General features: G+C 42.7%; 1 protein-coding gene across 4 annotated transcripts; it reads left to right on the top strand.

Annotated features, from left to right (window-relative positions):
- The first annotated feature begins 348 nt into the window (after positions 1–348).
- Positions 349–9,598, top strand: dennd10 (DENN domain containing 10). 4 transcript variants are annotated; one of them, XM_061227440.1, is made up of 10 exons: positions 349–485; positions 1,513–1,606; positions 1,824–2,020; positions 2,471–2,550; positions 2,965–3,113; positions 3,765–3,876; positions 4,652–4,752; positions 5,329–5,436; positions 6,145–6,239; positions 6,767–9,598. In XM_061227440.1, the coding sequence occupies exons 2-10, from the start codon at positions 1,561–1,563 to the stop codon at positions 6,932–6,934; spliced, it is 1,056 nt and encodes a 351-aa protein (XP_061083424.1). In that variant the 5' UTR covers positions 349–485; positions 1,513–1,560; the 3' UTR covers positions 6,935–9,598. The 4 variants fall into 4 exon arrangements, with proteins under 4 accessions (XP_061083424.1, XP_061083426.1, XP_061083427.1 ...); XM_061227442.1 differs by having other exon boundaries at positions 382–485; positions 1,517–1,606; XM_061227443.1 differs by lacking the exon at positions 349–485 and adding an exon at positions 633–904 and having other exon boundaries at positions 1,517–1,606.
- Positions 9,599–16,068: the final 6,470 nt, after the last annotated feature.

The raw sequence follows: 16,068 nt of genomic DNA, 5'->3' as shown, positions 1-16,068 counted from the left end.
AATGTACGTTTTCAAAATATATTTTGAATAAGTACTTGTAATTATTGCATTCACATTTTTGTTTTTACAAGTTGCCCCTTTTACAAGGATATCTGGCATATAATAAACAAATATAAAGTGTTCTTCTTCTTATTATTATTATACAATAAATCAATATATTATTATTATTGCATAATAGATATTATAGAACAACAACAATAATAATAATAATAATAATAATAATAATAATAATAATTCCCATATGTCAAGACTATCTTTCATTATTTTATATTGATTCTCGTCGTAATATTTCTATGTCCGAAAGTTAACATCCAACACAATAGGTGGCAGCATCGGGCCCATTGCCTGGCGCGAACAGAAAAAGTAGGAAGAGATTTTTGTGTTCATTTTATTTCTGCAAGTTTTTTGCCAAGCTGGCGTTAGTTAGCTAGCATTTTTGTGTTTTCCTTTTTCAGCCTGTGCATTTTCCAGAGTTATTACTCCAGGTCCGTATGCTAAACTGCATAGCTAGTCTGTGTTAACTGTCATCTAGCTGGATAGTTGATTTGATAACTGTCGTAAATATCACACTTTTCTTCACAAAATGGCTGTAACTACTTAACTATCTATGCACCGGTGTCTGATAAAAATTAACGTTAGCTTGTCGGGCAAGTTCCGTGGCTAGATATATTGGACATTTGAACAGTTTGAAACGGACATGCGTTTCCATGTAGTTGGGTAAAGTGACATACTAGCCTAGCGATTCAATGCAGCAACCGTTTCAATGCAGCTAGTCAAGTTAGCGTGCTTGTAAATAGCTAGTATGCTAACCGTAACTAACTATGCGCGTTCCAACTAGGTAGCTAGCTAGTGACGTTACTAGCGCATTAATCCGTTTACAAGGTAGCTAATGTGAACCATTCAGGTAATGCCATGTAGCATACTGTTGTCTATGTTGCTTAACATAATTGTAATAGTTGTAATTGCTTAATCTTCAGAAAAGGCTTCGTAGACTACACATCTCCTCCCTACCTGTAAATGCTACAGCTGTGGATGAAGCAAGTTACTTTAGCTAGTTACCCAGAATCTGTTTAATATATTAACATAGCTAACTAGCTAGTTCCGGTTTTATTTGTCACGCTGGTTGCGCGATAGTGTCAGCTGCTTGGTCAGGTGACTGGAGAACTCCCTTAGTTAGCTTGTCATCACATACAGTATGTGTTCCCCGCGATCACTAGGCTATTGCAAGAAGCCACTTGATAGTTTGGCCTTTTTCTATGAAACTAGTGTTGTTGACTAAATTTCTATTTACTATTTACAGATTAAAAAAAACAAAAAACAAAACAATTGTTTGTCTTTCATGACTGTGAGGTGAAGTCATATTACCGTTTGACTTCAAACTGCCAGCTATGGTGTGCACTGTGCTACACTGCAGTATGGCCTAAGTATCCCAACTAAATTAAATTGGACCAGTTATGTTTTTGTGTCTTCACTCAGTCTCAATTGTAGAATTATTGTTATTTTTTGTTCTAGAAAGGTCCAGACTCCACTGAACTCCTGGCTGTGGGAGAGGTATGGATCATGGCTGGAGTTGAGACTCAACTTATGCTGAGTGTTGGCTTAATTGGTAAGGCGATTCCCAAGATTTTCTTCTTAAGGCTGTGTAACTGCCCGCTTTGTGGTTTCCAAGATTCAGGGTTGGCTTGAGATTAAGCATGGTTATGGATTAAAGTCATTTTTTTGTATGGAGAATCTCCATTCAAAAATTGAATTTAGTCTGGGACTAGTCTTAATCTCCGTGTGTAAAGCCGGCCCTAAATGTCCACGTCTTGGTGTGCCCTCAGAAAGGGATGTGAACCGCGACGTTCTGTGGGTGTGGTGTTACCCCTCCGTCAGCGGGGAACTCCGCGGCATCCTACTCAGGAAGTGTTGCCTGACGCTGGATGGGTGTGTCCTGCACACCTTCGTCTTCGGCCAGTTCAGCCGCACCTGGTACTACATCACCACTGTGGAGGTGCAGGAGCCCACTGCCCTGAGGAAGGTATGAATCACACGGGCCCGGGGCATTCCTAATGGCCTCCCTGATAGCCTCGCGGCTCAGGCGCCTGACTGGGACCCCGGTGTAGCCACGGTGCAGTTATGCAGCTGTTGCGCCCTTGAGCAAGGCTCTTAACCCCACCTTGCTCCAGGGGATATTGGCCCCTACTTAGTCTAATCAACTGTAAGCAGCTTTGAGTAAATGCGTCGGCTAAAGAACTGCAATTTAATGTAACAGCAGATTGTCACTGAATAGGAAAAAAGCAAAAGATTGTTAAGAGGTAGCTATAACATCAGTCAATAATTAATTTCACCATTCTCCTCGGGGGTTAGTACTTGCAAGTTTTTAATTTAATTTGTTTAGCTTTCATGGACATGTCTTAAGTTACAGGGATGAGTTTGATTGCTTTTCCTTATCACAATTTTTTTTCTTTTTGTTTGTTTATTTATCAAGGTGACACACTTTTCAATAGTAATTACTGCAAAGGATTTCAACCCTGAGAAGTATGCAGCATTCAGTAGAGTCCTGTGCAGGTAGGCCTTACTTCCCCCCACCCTCATCCCTGGGGTCAGAAGGTAAAAGTCCTGCCATGTTTTTCTTCTGCCCATGAACTCAGCCAGCTGATTTCACAAATTGGTTCTACCTCCTTGCTGAATTAATGGGCTAATCCACGTGGTTGTTCAGACACCCTCACTCCCTGTGCATTCTCACCACCAGGGGGCACTGTGTCTAATGCATGACAGCATGAGTTGGACTATCCTCTGCAATAAATAAACAAGCATTGGCATTTCTTCTGTGAAACATTGGGGTGTGTGTGTGTGTGTGTGTGTGTGTGTGTGTGTGTGTGTGTGTGTGTGTGTGTGTGTGTGTGTGTGTGTGTGTGTGTGTGTGTGTGTGTGTGTGTGTGTGTGTGGGTGTGTGTGTTTTTGTGTGTTTGTGTGGTTCAGGATGTACTCCAAACATGGCAGTCCGGTGAGGATGATGGAGGGCTACATCGCCGTCCTGACCAAGGGTGTGTGTCAGAGCGACGAGAACGGATCCTTCCTCATCAAGGACCACGACGCCCGAAAGGCCTACTTAGCCGGCTCCATCAAAGGTGCACTGGGACCGGGCTCTCTCCTGTGTTTTTAATGGGGGCTTACACTGAGGCCACGACTCACTCACAGGCCCACACTCATCAGCATTCTCCTGGCTTTAGTACCTAAAACACCCAGAAAATTTAACAAGCACAGTGACGTAGGTTTTTGTGAAAGTCCCTAACCCTGCCATCAGAATGTGCTTAATTTCCTGTTGTGAATGTCAATGAACAAATCTGCGTGGTCTTAAGAGCGCCTTCACATCATTGAGAATGTCAAAGTTCAATTTCTCTACCATTGGGCTAGCCAGTATGAAAAGCTTATGGCATGTGGAAATTCACTCCTACCTCTGACAAAGCCGTTCCTTCCTGGCTAGATCAATGACTTTTCACATTTTATAATTTCTATTCAACCAAGGTTTCCTTCTGATTGCTCTAGACACCAAAATCTCGGCCATCTGTTGGCTGAGATTTGCATGCAAAAAAGGTATTGAAACTAACATGATGAACGGGGGCTCTTAAACACAGATCACAACTTTTTGAACTTAAATAGGAAACTAATACAAATATAAAATACTATACCATAATGGAACAGGTTTGATATGGTAAGACCTTTATAACATGCAAAGGCTTGGAGAGATTACAGAGCGCTCTGTGTCTGTGCTGCTGCAGATGTGGTTTCCCAGTTTGGCATGGAGAGCATCATACTCTACACAGCCCTAATGCTGAAGAAGAGGGTTGTGGTTCACCACCCCCGAGTCGAGGCCCTGCTGGAGTTCACCAGGTGATGACGCTCTAACAGTGCAACGTGCTCTCTTAACGTGGGCCAACCTCCATTACATTACAGTTATTTAGCTGAGGCTTTTATCCAAAGCAATGTACACTTGAAAAGACTAAGCAGGGGACAATCCCCCCTGGAGCAATGTGGGGTTAAGGGCCTTGCTCAAGGGCCCAGCAGCTGTATGGATCCTACTGTGGCTACACCGGGGCTTGAGCCACCGACCTTCTGGCTCCCAGTCATGCACATTAGCCGCTAGGCTACCGGCTGCCCAACCTTTTGATATTGAACAACCAACCAGCAGTGGTGCGTTTTTGATACCTAGTCCTTCATCACAGAGTTGTGAAATATTGGCCAACAATGAAAGCTAATCTATAGATAATTGGAGACAAATAGCAAGGAAGACAGCTACTGCTTTGTGAATAGTTTACCAAGGCTGCTAGAACCAAGGCTCGATTTTCATGTGATATGTACTTAAGAATGTTTGGTTAGCGATCATACTTTTGAGACTTGACGGCATAAGTTGTTTGGTTGTTTGAGACTGAACCTTAATGAGATTGGCCCCCTAGTGTGTAGCTCTACAGGAATATTTTCTAATATGAGAGGCTCTGACTGTTGCTTTCACTTGTTGTTCTATCGTCAGCCCTGCCATTTCATTTCTTTCCTTCCCATTTTGTGAAAGCACAGTACTTGCGAAGTGTTACCTTAAATGCAAGGACAGCTGCCTTGTGAATGTAGATATATTCCTGTGAAGTAAGCCTTTTCTCCTGGTGTACCGTAGAGTTCTCCCAGCACTGACATGGCATAGGAAGGACTGGTCTATTCTGCATCCCTTCGTCCATCTGAATGACACGGAACTGGACTCGCTTCGCTTGTGCACAGGTGCGACGTGCACAAGAATAACGTGTACCGTGTAAAAAATATATTTAGATGAAACGTTGATCCAGTGGTACCTCAATACGGTGCTATATCAGTGTATTCCCCTCTGCTTTAAATCCAGGCCTGTAATGTTTCAAATGTACAAATTAAAGAGGAATCCAAGGAGGTAATTTATCCAATTTCACTTCTGCCCTAGATAGCGCTACTGCGCCACTTAAAGAATAGCAGTTTTCCAAAAACAGTTTTGTATTACAGATGTTCCCTTACAACTAATACACAAGTTGGCTTGGACGGTGTTGGATGGATTAGGCTCCCCCCCCCCCCCCCCCCGACACGCTCCAGCTCACCCTTGGTGCTTGGCCCCCAGTATCCCGATATTAATGAAACTTCTAAATATGACATTCAATTGTTTCAGAAATGCTTTTTAGTTATGCAATATTGTTTATGTTGACTTCTTTTTTTTTTGTGTAGACATAGAACACTGTTAACAAATCAACTGGAAGAACTTTTTTTAGTTGATGAATCATTGGTGCACCAGACATTTTCCACTTGTCACTTCTGCGTCTCCTTCTATTTCAGGATATGTTGCTGGATTTGTTGATCCAGAAATAAGTAACAGACCTGACCTTTTCGATGTGTACGTCAACCTTCCCGACAGTGAAATCACCATTTCCCCGAACGCAAAAGGTAAAAGAGTGGTCCGTCTTTCTGCAGTAACGCGTCTTGTAATAGTGACATCCCTGGTGTCTCAAAACAAAAGGTCCTGGTTCCCCCCAAGGAGGGTTTTTCGGTTCCTTCATCCTGTTAGTCACATTTTAAGAACCATTAATGAACGTATGTGGTAATCTAAGTGTTTTGCGATCACTATTGTTATCAGTCAGATTGCAGTCTCCAGCGTTGTGTCCTTATGCTACATTACATTACATTACATTAATGGCATTTGGCAGACACTCTTATCCAGAGCGATGTACAGTTCATTAGACTAAGCAGGAGACAATCCTCCCCTGGAGCAATGCAGGGTTAAGGGCCTTACTCAAGGGCCCAATGGCTGTGTGGATCTTATTGTGGCTACACCGGGGATTGAAACGGCGACCTTGCGGGTCCCAGTCATGTACCTGTTGTAAGTTGATCAGTTTCTTTTTACCCCCCTTCTTCACAGTGTGTGAAAACACTGATGCATATGAAACCAGGCGTTTTCACTTGAGTCTGACAAAGATAAGCGGTAAATTATGCCTGAACTTGGTTGTTTAGGGATTTCCCAGAAACAGCTGTGAGCTGTGACCTTAACCTTTATATTTGATGTTTATATTGATAATATTAGTAACTGGGTGTAGCAGAAGGTTCCAGAAGCCATTTAGGTGGTGTTATGATGCAGATGTTTGTGTTGCACCTCAGAGGCCATGACGATGGGGAAACTGCACAAAGACATCGGGCTCCTCATCGTGGAGTCGGCCGAACACGCGGACAGGACCGACAGCCAGGTCATAAAGGTGCGCCCCTGGGTGCCTGAAACGCTGCCTTTAGCCGCCGTGTGTCTGCTCAGGGTTGGGCGGAGGCTGGCTCAGGCTTACCAGCTCACCCGTTGTGAGCGTTTCTCTTGTGCTGATTCAAAATGGCTGCCGGTTCAGCTCCCTGCTGGGCCATAGGCTCTTTCGCTCTCACTCTAACTCTCATTTTCACTCTAACTCTAACTCTGTTTGGCAGTCTGCACTGAATCACTTGTATTGTGAGTTGAGTGACTCATACTTAAACATGGCATCTCAGGGTACATTATTATTATTATTATTATTACAATTAATATATATATTTTCCCCCCATTATTCTTTCATGCTTGTGAATACTAAGTATCTTTTTGGAGGTCTCAAGAGGTATGATGTGGGCTGCATCAATCATAATTTAAAAATAATAATAATAGTAGTAATAATAATAATGGGACTTAAGTGCCATGATACTGTATCACTCATAAATTGTATGATTATTTTGTCATGGTTTCACCCATCATGCCCTGTGATTCCAGGATATTTCTGTGAAAACAAAGGAGATTTTGACCAACTTAAGATCTCTAGCGGAGGAATGCCAGGATTCCAAAATCACCTTGGAGACCTTACAGCAGCGGCGCCTCCCCTCGGCGACGGAGAACTTCCTGTTTCACCTGGCGGCTGCCGAGCAGCTGCTCAAGATCTGAGCGGGATGTCCTCATCTCTAACGTACCACTCGTGCCAGAACACAGTTAGCTCCGCCCTTAATGTTAGGCCACACCTCCACAAACAGGTGAATTTAGGCCTGTGATTGGACTGTCGTTAATACTGGAACGTCCTGTCTGGTGCTGGTGTAGACACCACCACAAGGCCAGTTCAATCCTGTTTTATGATGACGTAAAGTTAGTAGAATGGTTTCATGGTCATATGACAGATTCATATTAGACTGTATTAGTGACATACTTTAAGGATACAGTATGTGACCACAGTTAAATTACCACGTTTATGAAGTCACCTGATATTGGCCATTAGGTGTCAATTATTAAGATTAAGCAGACCTGATTTACATTTACAGTCGCATTGGCTATGCTGCTAAACATGAAACCAGCAACAGTTACTATTTTACTTATGTTTTATTTTTTTTTCTGGTGTAAAATATTAAAATGATTACTGTTAATTATATCATATTCTGTTACTAATGATGGTATACACATTAATGGAATATGCAGAAGCAATGCCCCTGATTTCAACTGATTTCAGTCATTTTTTACCCCGCTTTCAAACTCCAATCAGGCAGAATCTTGAGTACCATAGAAGGTAGGTCCCTATGACCGGCTTCTGTTCCTGCTGATCGCATCTTTACTGAATTATGTGCCTGCTCAATCTCCACACCCACCCGCACCACCCCGCCCCAACACGTGCACCACCCCGTCCCAACACCGTACGACCCTGTCCCAATGCCCCTACCACCCCTTCCCAACACTTGCGTTGTTAATCGGCACTTAATTGATCATTTTAAGCAAATGATTGCACTCATTATACATTTCTTTATTATTATTTTTTTTAAGCAAAGTTGCTGCGTTTAAGGTCCATTCATCTTACGGCTCTCTTGTGGCACAAGCAATAAATAAGAGTTTGAATCGTCAAAGCACAGACCTATTATGGCTGATTCAGTCTTGCGTTATTTTTCTAAATGTGACATGGGAGCAAAAAAGAAGATTATTGTGTCAGTCAAGTCAGGTCAGCAGGAAGCTGATTTTCTTCAGGTTTTATTTTCATTTCTCTTTTTTTTTTGTTATTTCAATTTGTGCAGTTTGGTCCAACTGAGGGAGTGTTGGAAGTCTGTCTTAAATTACACATCTTCATCAGAGGGGGCGTCTCTATTTTCAAGTTCTTTCAAAGTAAATATTACCTGTTCGGGGAAAAATGAATTGGAACTGATTGTTCTCAGCAATTTGTGTGCATTTAGTCCCTGGGACCACGTTTGACTAATACATTCCTGTGTGTGTAGTGCGAAGTGTAGTCCGTTCTGTCAGTCCTGTGGAGGTTAGCAGTCTCTTCAGTTTGCAGGGCCCTGCCATAAACCCCCCCCCCCCCCCCCCCACCAAAATCACTATTTAAATCACTTTAATAGTCCTACAACTCGCTAGCTGAGATGATGAAGCTTCAGCTGTCAGCTCTGATGTAATTTCATCAGTTTACATCGGGTGGTGTTGATCTACTAAACCAGCTTTATTCAGGCTTATTTCATTCTCATTGTATCGATGTGATATGTGCGTGATGGAAGGCAATGTGTTACTGCTTCAGTATTCCTGTGGTTAGTTTTTATTTTACCTCTCAACCCGTGACGTCTCGGTATGGTTACAGAGGACTTCACAGATGCAAAGGTGATGAACGCTCTTTTGTGTAGCCTTTGTGAAAAGTCTGCACAGGTGCTTCTAACTTGAAAGCATTTCTAAGACATGTATGGCAGTTATTACCTGTGTTTGAATTCATGGACGTTTTTGTAATTCTGTCTGTGGGAGTGTAGGGTGTGTATTCAGATCTCCATAAAAAGACACTTGACCACCTGTGTCACTCAAACACTCAAAGCCGCAGGGTATTGTCTGTTTCCAGTACACTTCTTTCAGCATGGCCAGGGTCTCTGGTGGCTTCTTCTCCAGTTCAGCCATGAACCTGATGCTCGTCCTTTGCTCCAGACTCATGGTGTTAGAGTGCACTTCAGAAGAGTTAGAAACCCCCCTGTAAAAACAAGAATAATCAGTTAAAAGAACTGAGACTGGGCTTATATACTCTCACTGAACACTTTATTAGGAACAAACTATGTTGAGCGTTGAGCTGACCAGCTGTTTCAAAACCTAGCTTGAGCAATGTTTTAGGTTATAGGGCACACCCAATCAGGAGTTTTATGTATGTATGTGCCCTCTGAGCTGCTTGCAAGAAGTACTATAGAGTGAAAATAGGTATCCAATATTTAAGTGTCATGATTCCAAGCATTTATAATCTGAAGACTGCAGTATAAATGATATATAAAAAGAGCTTGTGTGGAGGAGCAGGAAGTGACCACAAAAAATGTTTTCAGAGTAAAGAAATGGGCCTGCTCTCAAAACAAATATGTGGTGTAGTCCTCTCCAAACTGGCACATTCCAGCTTTGACTGAAATCTGCGATGTGTTTTTTCCTGTTGTTGCCTACAGATTCTTTTCTTTCATCAGCTGTTTCCCATTGGTCAGATGCCACTAACTTCATTAAAGAGAAACTTTCACGGAAAATAAATAGTCTGTTCACATATCTGAGTGAGATTTTATGTTCGCTGTCCATGTATGTGCAATACTGTTTGTTCATTGCCTCTGAATTAAATCACAAGATGAATTTTGGTTTTGTCTTTGTGAATGAACAGAATTTTGAACTGGGTGGGAAATGAAACATTTTCTGGAAGTTTGGGGAATGACTGAAATGCTGCATATTTTAATCAATCAATATCCATCTCATATTTAATTGAATCAACCTTCATTACATAATATGATTTAAAGTACCCCCTTTGGCAGCACGTCTTCTTTGGTAAGTGTGCCCACCTGGATTTGGGCAGTTTATCCCATTCTTCCTGGCAGATCCTCTCAAGCTCTGTCAGATTGGGAAGCTTTTCACAAGGTCTGTGGAGTTTGAATCTGAGCCTGAAATGGGCCTCTCAAGGGCAGTCTTGTCTCAGGAGACTTGTCCTGAAGCCGCTCCAGTGTCATGTTGGCTGTATGCTTCAGGTTATTGTCGTGCTGAAAGGTGAACCTCGCCCCTGTCTGAGGTCGCATGCACTCTGGAGCAGGTTTTCTTCAGGGACCTCTCTGTATTTGGCTGCATTCATCATTCCCTAATTCTGTCCAGTCTCCCTGTTCCTGCTACTGAGGAGCACCCCATAGCATGATGCTGCCACCACCATGCTTCACCGTAGGGATGGTATTAGCAGGTGATAAGCAGTGCCTGGGGCTCTCCAGACATAGTGCTTGGAGTTCTGCCCAAAGAGTAAAATGTTTGTATCGTCCGACCAGATAATCTTTTTCCTCATGCTCTCACGCTCCTTTAAATGCTGTTTGGCAAAGTGGGCTATCATATGCCATCTCCTCTAGAGTGGCTTTCACTCTACCATAAAAGCCTGATTGATGGAGTGCGTCCTTCCGGCAGGTTCTCCCATATTTGCAGAGGACGAAGCTCTGTTAGAGTGACCGTTCGGTTCTTGGTCACCTCCCTGACCAAGGCCCCTCTTGCCAGCTTACTCAGTTTGGCCGGACAGCCAACTCAAGGGAAAACCTGGTGGTTCCAAACATCTATTTCACAATTATTGAGGCCACTGTGCTCCTGGGAACACTCCAAGCTTTAGAGATGAATCAGCACCTTGGCAACATGGTGCCAGGACAATAACCTCTCTCTCAACGTCAACAAGACTAAGGAGATGATCGTGGACTTCAGGACGCAATGGGGGGGTGGTGTCACCCCATTCACATCGACGGAGCTGAAGTGGAGAGAGTCTCCTGCTTCAAGTTCCTCGGTGTGTTCATCAATGATGACCTCTCCTGGTCTAGGCAATCGGACGCGGCAGTAAAATCTGCCCAAAAACTGCCCAGAACTTCCTGAAGAGACTCAGAATTTTGGCACGTCTGTCAAAACTCTCCCCAGTTTCTGCAGGTGCTCCATTGAGAGCGCTCTTACTGGCTACATTACGACCTGGTACGACAGCTGCTCTGCTCTGACAAGGCCCTCCAAGGGGTGGTGAAGACAGCCGAGCGCATCACTGGCTGCCACCTCCCCTCCGTGCAAGGCATCTACCGCACACGATGCCGTGGAGAGGCATCTACCGCACACGATGCCGTGGAGAGGCATCTACCGCACACGATGCCGTGGAGAGGCATCTACCGCACACGATGCCGTGGAGAGGCATCTACCGCACACGATGCCGTGGAGAGCACGGAAAATCATTAAACACTACAGCCACCCAGGCTATGGACAGTTCTCACTGCTGCCGTCTGGTAGACTTTACCGGAGCATCACAGACTCACAAACAGTTTTTTCCCCCAGGTCATCAGGCTTCTCAACCAGCACATGTAGGCTTCCTATGAACATTAAATGTACATCACTACAATTTAATGTACATATCCATCGGCACTCCTTCACTTTATATTTATAATATTTAATATTTAATTTCCCCATCTGTTATGTATATTTTTGCTTTTTTTAATGTCTACTACGTAGCTGTTGCCTGTCATGTCCTAAGAATTTCATTCTTTAGAACGACCTTGTGTTTTGCTGTGCACTTGATAAATAAAACACTTTTATCACGGAGGTCTACAGAGGCTTGGACTTCATGGCTTGGTTTTTGGTCCTGACATTCAGTGTGAATTGTGGTACCTTATATACACAAGCATGTGCCACTCTGAACTATGTCCAATCAATTCAATTTGCCACACGTGGACTCCGATCAAGTTCTAAAGCAAACAGGATGTACCTGAACACGATTTGGACCACCACAGCAAATGGTATGAATACTTATGTAAATGAGAGATTTCAGTTTTTGCTAAAAATTCTAATAACATACAGTACTGTGCAAAAGTCTTAGGCACCTGTATAACATGCTGTACAGATTTTGAAAGATTCTAAATAAATGCACTATACATTTAACATTCCTTTATTAGTCATTTGGCAGAATTGTTCAAAACTGAATCAAATCAATATATTTTGTGACCACCCTTAGGTGTAAAAACTGCATCACTTCTCTGAGTTATAGAACTGCAGGACAGTGTTGGCTCAGACAATCTGCAGGGAGGTTGTTCCAAGCATGTTGGAGAGCCACAGTTCTTCTGCGGACTTTGGTTGGCTCCTTGCTTCTGATCTCAGACAGCCTTGATCAAGTTTTTATGTAAGAAGTTGTAAATTGCTTACAGTAATATGTTACTTTTCTAAATTAAATACAAAAATGTCTCTAAAATTAAATATTTTGGAAAATGAATATTTGGAAATCTCAAATGTGTTCTTTTATACTAACACACACAAAATATATATATAATAAAGTCAAGGGTGCCTAAGACTTCTGCACAGTACTGTATTTTCACTGTCAATATGGGTTATTGAGTTTAGGTTGATGGTATCTGGGAACATCACATTTGCAGTGCCAGTTTTTGTTAGTAATTATGTGGAGATAGATTGAATAGTGTACAGTCAGCTATTTCATTTCAAATAGGACATGTGTATGCCAAATAATGTATACGGATGTAGAGAGTCCACACACAGTAGGTGTAGAAATGTGAGTCTCTCATTGCACTTTATGATCTGCCTTGGATTACTGAACACTGTCCAACAGTCACCTATTTGCTCACGGAATGATGCTTGTGTTGATAACACAGCCTTAGAATCAATGCGAATGGGAGCAGCTGGCCCAGTGTCTAATCTCTAAATGCCTTGACCTGGCCATGGCACGATGCAAACAGCTTCAGAATCTGCAGGTAGGCAGCTTTACTTCATGATGGAATAGAGTAAATACCCGTCACTTGGACATGCTCTGGAGCGCTACGGCTGAAAGCTACTTTCGGAGGAAGGACGTTTAGTGAAGAACAGAATAACGGTCGCGGGTATTCTTCTTCGATAAAAGATGCCACTACTCACAGAATTGTTTCCCCAGCGGACCAAGGCGCCTGGCAGGTCGGCATGCACTGGGGTCTGCGTCCTACCCAGCATCCCGGAAAGCCCTGTACTCCAGGTAGGTTAATGCAGACAAGATTATAATTACAAGTATTCCATTTCATTTCCATGCCATGTGGAAGAATTGTAAATGTATCCCTGTGAATGACAAAATATTTGTGACAAATTGGATTAATGTAGAGTTTAAGTTTTTGCCCGTTTTGTTTTGCCAAAACTTAATCATGTAACTGAATTCATAGCCTACATGGATTTGAACTCACATAACAACTAATTTTGTCCGGGTGAATTCAGGTAATGTGGGACACTTTGTAAATTCAGTTTGTGAGTCTGCCCTCACCAGTTTTAATATGATACCACTGCACTTTTTTTTTACAATCCTCATGTTCTTGGCTGACGTGAATGTATAGCAAACTATTTTGTAATCGCTCAGCCAAAATAATTTCTTCACTTTTAGTAATTTGGGACACAGCAAGAAAGCATATTCTTCACTGAACATACAGATCATTATTCAAAATTGTTTCAACTTTTCCTTTACCATTTCATATGGAATATTTGATATGATATGGCCAAAGAGAGCCAGTAGTCCCATACTCAGAAACGCCATAGCCAATCCACTCAGAGGTTTGATGTGTTGTGTGTTCAGAGATGCTCTTCCGCATACCACTGTTGTAATGTGTGGTTGTTTATGTTACTGCCTTCTTCCTGTCAGCTTCAACCACACTGGGCCTTCTCCTCTGACCACTCAACAACTCATTTCTGGCAGCAGAACTGCTGCTCACTGAATGTTTTTTTTTTGTTTTCTTTTTTCTCTGCAAACTCTAGAGACAGTCTCTGAGTTTATGAGATACTCAAACCCTGTCTAGCACCAACAATTATTTCATAGTTAATGTCACTTAGATCACATTTCTTCACCATTCTGACATTTGGTCTGAAAAACTGAACCTCTTGAGTACACCTGCATGCTTTTATGCTTATAGTTGCTGCCACATAATTGGCTGATTAAATATTCTCCCTAATATATTACTAACTGAGTGGACATTATAATCGGACATGCTGCATCATGCAAAACTCAAAATACTTATGCTGTCCCAAATTACCTTACGTCCCAAATTATCTGAATTCACCCTGCTTCTTGCAGTCAGTTCATGGGGTTTTAGTTAATACGTTGACAAATTTTTCCACATGTTTCAATTAGTAAAGAAATCATCCTTTAAAGTGAAACGCACCAGCATAATCTACTGTTAACCATGTTCTAACATTGCAGCTCAAATAAAGATTTTAACAATCTTGTTAAGACAGATACCAATTAGCTTGTAGAGGTCAGAGGCAAAATAAGGCAACTTAATCTGTAGACTTTTCGCCAGCAGAGAAAGCATTACTCTCCTCACGTGTGCTGTAGAAGAGGTGACAGCTTTTGTGTGACAAAGACCTTAATGTGGGCTAATCTTACTGTGGCACGAAAGGTCCAGTCCATGCAGTGCAGGAATGGCACGACATTGTGAGGTGTGTGTGGTGATCACTAAAACTTTCCTCAAGTCACTCACAAGTGGAAATTAGGCTTTGTGTCTCACACAATTCTGTCTCAGATTATGATCTCCAATTTTCCTAATACTGCTCAGTATTGTCCTCTAAATTGAGGTCCTGTTGGAACCAATCAAAACATGCAAAAGCATTACAGTATCAACATAACACTCTTATCCGGAGCGACGTACAGTTGATTAGACTAAGCAGGAGACAATCCTCCCCTGGAGCAGTGCAGGGTTAAGGGCCTTGCTCAAGGGCCCAACGGCTGTGTGGATCTTATTGTGGCTACCCCGGGATCAGAACCAACGACCTTGCGTGTGCTAGTCATTTACCTTAACCACTACACTACAGGCCGCCCTCAATGTTCTGTACATAAGAAAGTTTATTATACCTTTTTAAGTACACAGTTTCAGTGTGAGTGGAAACTAACCAAACTAACTGCACTGATAATTTTCTGGCCAGACCCAACTTTAGCATTGTATAGTTTTGGAATAAATTATCTATTTAATTTTCCTGTGGCTGTTCTCAAACAAAATATATACTAGTCTTAGAAGTTTGGAAGTCATACATAAAGTGGTGCTACTTTCATGTAGTAAGCCATGAAATATAGCAAAAATCTTTGGGCAAGAGGTACGATTTAGCATTTGTGAATAACTTTTTTCAAAATCATAATTCATAATCTGAAAAGAGACAGAAAATAGTGTCAGAGTACCTGCTTTGAATACACTTTTTCTGCTTTAATGCCAAAGATATGAAGCGAGACAAACCCAAATTTCCACTCGCAAATTAACTTTTGGGTGCCACCTCCCCACCTTTTTTTAGAGCCCATATCTCAAGAACGACAAATCCAAGAAGCTAATATTTTGCATGTTCTCTATTGAAAACATAAAGAAGGTTGACACTGCACACACACAGTGTGTGATGGATACTTCACTGCACACACACAGTGTGATGAATACTTCACTGCACACACACAGTGTGTGATGAATACTTCACTGCACACACTGCGCAGTGTGTGATGAATACTTCACTGCACACATCTAGTGTGTGATGAATACTTCACTGCACACATCTAGTGTGTGATGAATACTTCACTGCGCACACACAGTGTGTGATGAATACTTCACTGCACACATCTAGTGTGTGATGAATACTTCACTGCACACACACAGTGTGTGATGAATACTTCACTGCACACACTGCGCAGTGTGTGATGAATACTTCACTGCACACACTGCGCAGTGTGTGATGAATACTTCACTGCGCACACAGTGTGTGATGAATACTTCACTGCACACACAGTGTGTGATGAATACTTCACTGCACACACTGCACAGTGTGTGATGAATACTTCACTGCACACACAGAGTGTGTGATGAATACTTCACTGCACACACACAGTGTGTGATGAATACTTCACTGCACACACTGCGCAGTGTGTGATGTTTGTCGTGTAAAACCCTGCAGGGTCCGAGCCGCTCTCCCCGGAGGACCCGGAGAGGCCCGTCCCGCCTCGGCCACCCGCTCCGGAAGGTCTTCCCCCCGCACGGAGCGTCGGGCAGTGAGCCGGCAACGGACTCCTTCATCTACGAGAGCTGGAGGGTCCACCCCCGGGGCCCTGCACCCAGGAGAGC

The sequence above is a fragment of the Conger conger genome, chromosome 18 (genome assembly GCF_963514075.1).
Source record: "Conger conger chromosome 18, fConCon1.1, whole genome shotgun sequence".
Taxonomy (NCBI): Eukaryota; Metazoa; Chordata; class Actinopteri; order Anguilliformes; family Congridae; genus Conger; species Conger conger.
The sequence above is the reverse complement of the archived record's forward strand: the minus strand, read 5'-3'. Positions and strand labels throughout refer to the sequence as shown.

Excerpts from the sequence above, each read along its gene's own strand:
- dennd10 (XM_061227440.1), top strand. The coding sequence starts at position 1,561 with ATGGCTGGAGTTGAGACTCAACTTATGCTGAGTGTTGGCTTAATTG. Across the intron at positions 1,607-1,823 it reads GCTGAGTGTTGGCTTAATTG|AAAGGGATGTGAACCGCGAC; the intron begins GTAAGGCGATTC and ends GTGTGCCCTCAG. Across the intron at positions 5,437-6,144 it reads CATTTCCCCGAACGCAAAAG|AGGCCATGACGATGGGGAAA; the intron begins GTAAAAGAGTGG and ends GTTGCACCTCAG.